Below are 10,337 nucleotides of genomic sequence, written 5' to 3' on the forward strand. Positions count from 1 at the left end.
TAAATCAAAGGACGAGCGCTTTTGGATTTGCATAGAATTAGGCCATTGCTCTCAGTCAATTCTCGTTTAGTTCTCCTAAAACAAAATTTCTGTTGTTTTGTAAGTACAGAAAGCTAGTAAGTTAGGGGTCTCTGGACTGAGGGGAGGGACAGAAGAAGGGTTGAAAAAGCACTAATATTTTAGTTCACAAAAATGTACATACCTTAGTAAGAAATGAAAGAGCAATTGTTAAAGGATAAGGGCTTAGTGGTAAGTTTTACATATTGCAAAATGTGAAAGTGACTGATTCAAATGAAAATGTGATGTTAATGCATTTTCCCCCCAGCCCATGCTCAGATCGGGGAGGGGGGGGGCAAATGGAGTGAAGCAAGCTACAGCTATCAGTGCAAAGTCTCCAATTTAAGAATTCAGATACCTATGAACATGATTCAGGTGTTTGAGACCAAAAGGCATAAATGGTATTACGATCAAAAAGCAGATGAAAGAGGGTAAAGTGCAACAAGACCAGTCAGGACTCAAGGCTTCAGGAAAATGCAATAGGAAAGGGTTACAAAATGATGTAATTTGTAAGACAGTTTATACATTATAAAAGCAGTGATCAGGTGGGTAGCTTAAAACTTGACTACAATTCAAGAAAGTGTGTATTTTTTTCATGCCAGAATGAAGAACAAGCAGATGAGTCTGATAGGACATGCAAAGCTAGGCTAAAGGATGAAAGGGGCAGAGTATTAGAAATGCAGAATTCCCCCCACTCACTTGTGATATCATAAACAACAACTGCAACAGTGGAGTCACGAATGTAGCTAGGAATCAAGCTCCTGAACCGTTCTTGACCTGCTGTGTCCCATAATTGCAACCGTACCTAACAAAATCAGTCAAACAAGCAAGAAAAATAAGAAAAAGGTCAAACCCAGTGCAATATACCTACTTGTGATATCGTAAACTACTACAGCAGCAGCAGAGTCACGGATGTAACTGGGAATGAGGCTACGGAAACGTTCCTGACCCGCAGTATCCCACAGCTGCAACCTGATCTGTGGGTGGGAGAAAATTAAAAAAGCCAAACTGCCACTAAAAATAAAAGAGTAAATAAATTTTTTTTTTTTTTTTAAAAAAAGCTAAATAAAATTTATAAACTCATGCAGGAGATGACTGGGGACTGGGAGCAGCAGCATACTGTCTCCTTTACAGCACTCTCTCCCAAGCGCTAGTAGTAGCCAAGATGGTATATGTGCACCCATCTTGGCTTTCCGCTGTCTTTGCTTTTCAAAGAATGCTTCCCTTCCAGAAGGGGAGAAATAGAATTGCTCAGCTTTCAAACTGAGAGGACGAACAAGAAAACTAAGGCAAATGTTCACCTGCAGTTCTGCCTACACAAGAGTTGCATGCTCTGCTGCTATCCTTCCTCAGGACCCAGACATGTAACCTCCAGCAGCCCGGAGGATGGTTGCTGGTGGAAGAATCAGACCACACAACATATTTCTCAAGGAAGAGCCTTCAGCTGCTGTCAAAGCACTGGAAAAGCTACTACTAATGTGAATTTTTCAAAGAGGATAAAATGCTCATTATTACTCTGTGTTTAAGCCTTTGCGACACTGCAAAGTAACATGCACACAGATGAGGCTGAACATCCCTTACCATCAATGTTCTGAAAGAAAAGGCAAGATATACTAAAAGCAACACATATGGCAAGATGCGCAAGGGCCAGTTTTGCTATGGAAAGAACTTCCTATCATTCAAGTACTTTCAATGCAATCACATTTATTGTGGGTTTACACAATACCATAAGTTTATGCAGCACTGCACGATTTGCTTCTGCAAATAGCTCAAATGGCTGAATTTCTTAATTAAGAATCTGAGCTCATTTTAAACCACAGGCTTGCCTCCACAGAGGAGTGATTTAATTTCAGGAACTAGAACTGCACCAAGCTATGAAACAAGCATCATTTGTGGATTACTGCTGAAAGCAACCTTCTTTTTAAACACGTAATATTAAGAATATCAAGCTAGCTATTAACTGGCAATATTTGGCAATTCATATTTTATCTTTCTGTCTTGTGATATCAAAAACTGAAGGGGTTAAGCACAGTCCCCTTCTTCAAATTCCCACCATTATGCACCCTCAAACTATCCATATCACCTCTTTCTTCGAAGAGAATGACACTACAGCACCTTCTGCCACTTGTAAAATGGCACTCGTGAGCCCTCCACAGATGAACCAAATGGTGATTTCCCATTTCCCCAAACAGAGAAGGGAGCTGTCTCCACAGCACTTGTCAGTCTGGAAGCAGCTGGTAGATGAAGGCTCAGTCTGTACTTCCAAGTGATCTCAGAACTGTGGGCTGCACAATTACAACAGATGCTGATCCTCATTCCTACTGTACATAAAGAAGTGCAACAAAAATCTTACTCACTGTTCGATCCTCCAAATACATGGTTTTCGATAAGAAGTCAATGCCAATTGTTGCCTGTAAAAAATAGGAAAACACCACCTCTTAAATAAAACGTCAGAACTGCAGTGATTTTCAGGGGAGCGAGCATTACTGCCACAACAGCATTCAGCACCTGTGGCGTATCTGCAAGAAAAATATGCTGGTTTTCTTACTTTCAAGATACAGCTCTACCCATAAGTAAGATTCAATAAGCAGTTTCCTTAATATCCATAACCAGAATACTATCTTAAAAGCACAAAACGTTGTTAACCTTAACCTCAGTTTATGCACATTGACAGTTTAATCATATGGGTATCAACAAGGATTTTTACGCATATGACCTAAGTTAGTGTCCTTCAGCTGAGCCAGGTTGTCTGGGCACACTGTATTCTTCCTGACTGCCAAATACCTTCACGTATCTTAACTTTAAGCCTTTTTCATTAAGGCTAAGGTGGACATCTTCACATCTGCTGCAACACAAGAGCGCACACCCACACGTTGCACCCAACAATTACTAAAGCTCAGTTAATACTAACGTTCACAGCAGCATAACTGCATCCAAGTTTCTAGACACTAGTGGGAGCTTTGCATAGAACATCCTTATATGTGTTTAAGAGAAGGAGCAAAACACTACCAAGCGCTACCAAGAGCTGCTTCCTAAATACAAGATCTTCACCCTACTTTTCAAGGCTGCAGTGAGGGTGAATCCAAGCTCTAGGAGTTTGTCTGCAGCAGAGACAGGACCGAGCTGAGCTGCTGGAGCTATAAGGCTGCTCTGGCTTCAGCACGACACCGAGCATCTCAAGCAGCTGCACTGCTCAGCAACATCAATAGTGCCTGGAAGATGTTCCAAACAAATTGATTTAAAAAGAAAAAAAAAAATCCTAAGAGGTAAGTCTCTCAGCTAGGGCAAAGAGGCCTGATACAACCTCTTCCCACAGTGAGGCAGGTATTTCTAATGGAAAGTCTGTTTTACTGTATATGCTCCATACTGTTAGACTGCCATTATACCCTCACTATATATCCCCATAATTAATTCCTTGTGTTCTGCCAGATATTTTACGTGGCAGGAATAAAGAACAGAGCCAGCCAGCCTGCTTGGGAGCAATACAGAAAAAAACAGCTGCAAATTAATTAAAAAAGCAGAACTGAACAATCCAGACTGAATTTCCATTTGCAACTTAATAGATCAGAAAACAAACTTTCCTGGGTAGATCAGGATTTGGAGTACCACAGAAAAAATAAACGGTGGTGGATCTCAAGATGACTACCCAGTGATTTTTCACCTGTCATCAAGAACTGTGACATTACCAGTTCAGAGAGGTAACACTGAAACTGTAAGGCGGCTATGAGAAGCCTCAAAGACTAATGCAATAACATGCTTCCCTTCTGCTTCCCCCCCACCCCTTGTTTTGACAGAGGGTAGTCCTCGAAAGATTGCCTCAAAGATGCTTCTATTTTCCCTCGTGTCTATTTGATTTTGCTTTACAGAAGAAAAGCTACAAAGCCCCTAAGATCTTACACCATATATACAAGTCATATATACAACCCATTTGGCTGACAAACTGCTGGAGATTCAAGATTTTGTCTGCTCTCAGTAGGAGCTACAACATCAGCTGCAAAGCCCGAAACCTGCCTCAGCCTGTACTTCATGCCATCCCTCCCACACAGCTGCTCAGCAGCTCTGAAGCTCACTCGCTGCCATAAGAAGTCTCTGTATGCCTGGTGGTAACGCGAGTGCCAGGCAGAAACACATCGGGTCAGTAAGATTCCTGCTCTTGAATGCTCATGGCATGGGAAATGCAACAGAAGGGCCAAGCACAAAACTTATTTTATATCTGGGCAATGAAAATATTTGTGCTAATCGCAGAGAAGAACGTCTGGCAGGTCTGTTATTTTCAAGCTGTGAAATGGCTCTTGACCTAAGCCCCCACCAGCTTTAAGAACTACATGGAATAACGTACAGCCAAATGGATTTGTCTACTTCTGGATTTGATGCTTCTGACCGTATCACCGCACGGAGAAGCAGTATCAAGGAGTGGCCTGAAGCACTCTATATATCCTAGACTTTTATTAAAATAGGTAACATACAGAGAGACATTTTGTCACAATTCTGACAGAAACAGCAAAAATGCTTGGGGGATCTTTACAGATCAGTTGTAAAGAAAAGCCGTGCGAGTAGAGGAAAAGTCTGCTTACTGATGGAGAAGAGTACATGGACCTGAAACTGGGCTAATTACCATAATTAAGGTGGAGGCAGGTTTAACCAGCTTGTGAAATGCTGGCACCAGACATGCTCTGGATATGATGTGAGGTACTGTAAGTCCCAACTACAAGTTTAAAGATGACAAGCAAAGCAAACAAAAAAACTTGACAGGGCCATGCTATATGTATGAGAACACTTTTTAATCCATCTGTCCTTGCAACGCTACTGTCTAACAAGGAACGTTGTTACGCCATTTTATAGACTATACTTGCTGACACAGAATGACCCAAGGCTATGCAAGGAAGCCCGGGGCAATGCGAGAACCTGAATTATCTTTCAAGTCATAGGCCAGTGTTTCAACAACACTGTCCTCCGTCTCCCATTCTCCAAGAGGCTGAAGCTGAAGGGAAGCATGGCCTGTAAGCCTCCTCTTTCATAACACACACAGAATCATCATGTTTGCCAACGTTGGTCTTTCACTGTACATCACGTAAGGTGCCACGAACAAGGAAAATCTTTCCCAGCATGTCCATGGAGAAGAATCACTCCTGGTAAACTATACACCACCAATGGCATGATTTTATTTCAGGTGTTTGGGTTTCCTTGACACAGTACAGAGAGTTCTTGTTTGATTCACAAATGCTGCTTTCATGAAAACAGCTTATTAATAAGCTACAGGCAACAGCTGAATTCCTCTTATCAAGCAGCAAGAGAAAAAACTAACGCACAGCACAGATTTTACTAAACGGCAGCTTTCTATTTTTACCAGCTGAACACAAAAAAAACCTTGTTCAAATGATGGGTTGTGGCAGCTTTCAGAAAATATGCATGCAAAATTTATCAGAAGTGTCCAGAACTTCATCATCCATCAACTAACCTACAGCTACAGTTAACCACGTACATGGTTTGACATGTATTATCAGTCATGTACTTGGCTTTGAAAGGTCTCTATATAATCTTGGGCATCATAAATCTATATTCTGATTTGACACTAACATGCGGTGTGATTTGGGCCAAATTAGTGGAGTTTTTATGATACATTTTCTCTTCCAGATACAGCAAAATAGGACATATCATCCTATCTCAGTCATGATTTCAGTAAAATAGAGGTCTTCAGATGAATGACACTATACCAAGCACATTAACACCCAAACTAGGCACGCATCAGCGATAGCTAAATTGAAGCTATCTTGTAAGCCCTTAAGATTTCTTACTGGTTTAAGTCCCACTCATTCATTTTGCAATCATTTAGTATATTATGTCAGAGCAGCTTCCCATGGAGACAACTATATTATCATAAAGCACAGAGGGTCAAACCTCTTCAAGAAAGAACTAGGACGCAAGTTCCATAGAGAAAAGGAGCAGACCTGAAAGAAAAATACTGTGGGAAAGAAACAGATTAAATAAAAGAACTGCATTCACATGTCCATGTAATTACCAGTGGGTAGATTTTGAAAGGATGTTTGCTCCCCTGAGAGCAATGCTGTGTACTCTAGCCCTCCTACACCATAGAAGCTTTGCTTCTCCCATAGTTAAAAGTCAGAACTTCCATCTCATTCTACCCAACTTGCCTAGCAGCAGCAATGAAGAATTACTGAAGAGGCAGGAAGGAAATCATTAAGGGAGATTTAAACGAGATACTTGGATACACTAAGTAACAGAAGAGTCACAGCATTTTTCTTATTTTTTTTCCCATTACCTCCTCCTCCCACTCCCCTAAAAAGCCCTTCACATTCATCAGGGAACAGATTTTTCTCAGCTTAGTGTATGCAGAACGTCACCAACTGTAACCAAGTCATGAAACATGTTCTGCTTGGAGAAGACACACTTTATGAAACTAAAGTACTTTTATAGCTTGCCACCTTTTCAAGTTCATCCTAAATTCTGGGAGTGGGCAACAACAAAGGCTCTCCTAGAGTTTAGGAAAGTTAGCTTGTGTCACCTTGAACTGATTTGTCACCAAACACACAAAGCAGTGCAGGGCTGACTGGAATAAAAGACAGCCCCTGCTTCAGCCCCAACCTTGCCAATCCAACCTTGTTTAAATAAATAAGCAGTCACAGGATGGGGATGTGCAACAACCAGTTTTGTGGTCTTTGTTCCAGCAGACAGCATAAAATGGCACAAAAGTACACCCAGCTTTACAATTCACTGGTTACTGCTCCACAGTCCACAAAATGCCTGTTACATCTTCTCCACAGAGGCATTAGATTTGTGATGGTCTGGTAGCAAATAGTGAAAAAAAACAACTGGTAGACTTACCAGTTGCTATCAGTTGGGTACACCTAAGAAGCCTATCCTTTCGAACCACAGCTCATCCTGCTGCAAGTAGCAGATAAACTACTGAGCAGAATCCAACACAAATGCCATTCTGAAAGGTTATTAAAACAGAAAGCTTAAAGATTTTATAGTTAAGAATTTGGTCACTGTATCAACTCTTACCCACCGTAATCAAATGGATTCCTCCTGCAACAGGAGACACAGCAACAGAGGCGCTTTAGAGAAGACAATAATATGGATTAATTTACCTGGTAGGTGTTGTCAAAGCTGTCGTACATGAACCTGGTGATCAAGGAAGTCTTCCCCACTAAAAAAAAAGAAGAAAGACACAGATTCAAGGAACAATTTCAGCGCAAGTTTTAAGCAAGTGATTTAGAGATGGTTTCAGGAGGAGTTTTACTCCGTGTCCAACAGATCCATACTGTGCAATTAAACTTCCTACAAGCAAGAGAGCAGTTATTGGACTTTACAATTGTGAAGTCACTAGCAGACACTTTTTTCTGAAAAAGGTTGGTTCCTGCATCATTCCCGAGCATCAGTTTTACTCTTAAAATATTAGTGATTCAGGATGAAAACTGAAATAATTTGATCGTTCCAGTTTCTACCAAGTCACTCACGAATTTTAGTTGAACTAAATGAACAAATGTAATAGGCCTAACAACCCCTGCAACAAATTATTATAAACAAGATGGCTCTCTTGCTCATAAAACAAGGTAGCTATGTTGCTTTAAAATACATCTCACTGTGCATCTCCTCAATGTCACACTCTCCGTATTTGTCACACAAACGGCAGTCCCTGCTGCAGCCTCACAGTAGCATAAGACAAGATTGAAGAGCATCGCTGTTGAGAGGCTTGTTTACCATCTGCCCACAATGCCTGCAGTCCTTATCACTCCATTAACTTCACCCTTCCTTCGACAACATATTCACTATACCTTTTCATAGAAGCAGGTTCATATGCTGTTAAAAACGCCATTATCCACCCCAGCGACGGCTGCAGCGCATGACAGGTGTATTTGCTTGGCTGTTCAGCATTAGGAAGTCAGTCGGCACTGCAATCAGAAGGTGTCACTGCAGCATGTGCGGGCACACCTGAGAGTCACAGATGCAGGCAAAGCCTTTTTCATGCAGCCATTTGTGATGCTGCTACAGCTCCTCTCTAATTGCGACTCACCTGCGATTTAACCTGACCAAGCTATGTCAAACTATGTCAAGATCCTCATTTCATAACCGAGATCAACATAAACTGTGCATATTGTAGCATTCCAGCCAGGTTTCAGACTACCTTACAATCTCGTTTTCCTTAAAAGACCATCAGAGGTTCACTTCAAAACAACCACTGTCACAACAGTTGCCTTCTACACCTGTAAGACCAACGATGCAGCTGAGCTGGGACAAAGCCTAACTTGTACCCAACGGACAACTCTTTCCTACTCCATGCCACCTTCACCTGGAGGGGACCAGCAAGATATGCAGGAACCAGAACATATCAACTTGCCTCATTTCAGTATGTTTAAATACTTTGAATTGTAAGCAAATTATTTAGGAAACAACTGAAGCTACTCGAGAACATATCACCTCCCATTGTTTTCTTCTAACCTCCTTGCAGCTGGAATTTGCCATCTCCCACTGGCAGGGAGAAGAGCTGTATGACTTATGTTGGCCATCAAACATTGAAGGTACAGCTAAAAGGCAGTTAGATGTGCACAAGCCAAAGCTTGTTTTGTGTTCTTCAAATAAGCTTCCAGAAATGTTAGTTCTCTGTAAGGGTGACTGTCAAGACAGCAGGGGAATTTAAGCCAAGATTTTGGGGGTATGTTTTTGGGGGTTTTTACTGGGGTTTTTTTGTTGTTGTTGTGGGTTGGGTTTTTTTGGGTTTTGGTTTTTTTTTAAATCTTAGTATAAAACTTTCAACAAAATCTCCAGTATTGTACTTCAGCAGCATTTTAATCCATCTGCAAACTTCAGTGAACTCTGTAGAAGTGCTAAATTAACAGGAATCCAGTAGGCAGCCTTTGAGGAAAGGATTTTCCCAAGTGTCAAAATATGAATTCCTGTGTGAATTTTTAACATATTCCGCTCTCCATAGGCATAATCTGGTTTCCCACAAAGTTAAAAAGCTGCCTGCGCAAAGGCAGAGCAAACATTCCCTTTGGTGAGTAGGTTTTCAGAAGCAAAGCATCTCAGATGGGCAGGATTCCTGAATCCCTTATTCAAATTTGTCCCAGGCCCCCATGGATGCGTTGAACAACAGTACAAGCTGGTGCAGGACAAACAGCCACAGGCTGCGAGAGGAGGAGGGTTTCACCCCAGACCCATCAACAGTGACAAGCCTCAAGAGACAGAAGTGAGCAAATCCAGTACCTTCCCACTGCAGCACACACTATAAATCCCAGTAATGGGTTTGCGGCACCACACACAAGCTGGCTTTTCCTCACATGCCTACTGATGCAGTCAGTCATATTTAATTCTTGAGAGGTGCAAGGGCATGTAATCAAACCCACAAAATCGTTTTGCTGTCCTAAGTCACAACCCCCAAAGAACACTGAAGTCTTCTGGCAAATCATTTCCCTTCCCACTATACACTGAGATGTCTTGGAGGGAGCTGTCTAGGAACCATAAAAATATGAAAAGATTTTCTATTTTATATTCCTTCAGCTTCCCTACCCTACCTTCACTCATTTCACAAGAAAAGGGGAAAAATAAGGTGCTGCTTGGCTTGCTTACATTTAAACATCTGCTTCAACCAATATTTGGATAGAGTGTCTTAACACACTTCAGTTCTAAGACATTTCTTCTCCAAACAGACCAAGGTTTTCTTTACCTAGTATGTCAACAGGCACCAGAGCACGTTAGTTTTAATACCAACGGCTTACAGTTTTAATTCCACCATGAATACTGAAGCATCACCATTTCTCCTTTAAAAAAAAAAAACAAACTTGCTTTAAAAATCGTGGCACGAGTCCACAATTCCCACTGTATCTATAATTAACAGGAAAAGTCAGTGAATCTTCTCTTCAGAAATTAACAAGTCTAGATTACATAAACAGAAACCTTGTCCAGAGGGTTACAGGCTTTAAATATTCCCTCTTTAAAAGAGCCACTCCTAATACTTAACACCATCTCGCCTCTCCCCAGCCTCCTCACACACACTGCCCTGCTTGCCAATGGCAGAAACCATCCCCAATCCTACAAAAAATAGCCGGATGAATCACCTTAGGATTCATATACCATCTGTTGCACACTGAAGTGATGCGGATGCATATGCCGATTCTCCCGTGGAAGCTGTGCTGCTATAAGCCCCGTTTCAGAGAGCTTGAATAGAGAACAAAAACACACAGAAATTAATCTATCATCAATTATGTTGATCACGTTTCTCACACACAGATGCAAGCACAGACCCCTGCACTAGCCATAGC

The 10,337-nt window shown here is 41.4% G+C and overlaps 1 protein-coding gene across 2 annotated transcripts in view; it reads right to left on the reverse strand.

Annotated features, from left to right (window-relative positions):
* The window catches only part of RAB6A (RAB6A, member RAS oncogene family), a 21,734-nt gene extending 14,504 nt beyond the window's left edge, over positions 1–7,230 (reverse strand). The window contains exons 1-3 of one of the 2 annotated variants that reach the window (XM_010289432.1): positions 7,167–7,230; positions 2,415–2,468; positions 929–1,034 (exon numbers count right to left, since the gene is read on the reverse strand). In XM_010289432.1, the coding sequence (XP_010287734.1) occupies positions 929–1,034; positions 2,415–2,468; positions 7,167–7,196 (190 nt within the window). In that variant the 5' untranslated portion in view covers positions 7,197–7,230. Of the gene's footprint in view, positions 1–756; positions 863–928; positions 1,035–2,414; positions 2,469–7,166 lie in introns of both variants that reach the window. The other variant, XM_010289433.1, reaches the window with a different exon arrangement.
* Positions 7,231–10,337: the final 3,107 nt, after the last annotated feature.

This window comes from Phaethon lepturus, unplaced genomic scaffold, assembly GCF_000687285.1.
Source record: "Phaethon lepturus isolate BGI_N335 unplaced genomic scaffold, ASM68728v1 scaffold6366, whole genome shotgun sequence".
Lineage (NCBI taxonomy): Eukaryota > Metazoa > Chordata > Aves > Phaethontiformes > Phaethontidae > Phaethon > Phaethon lepturus.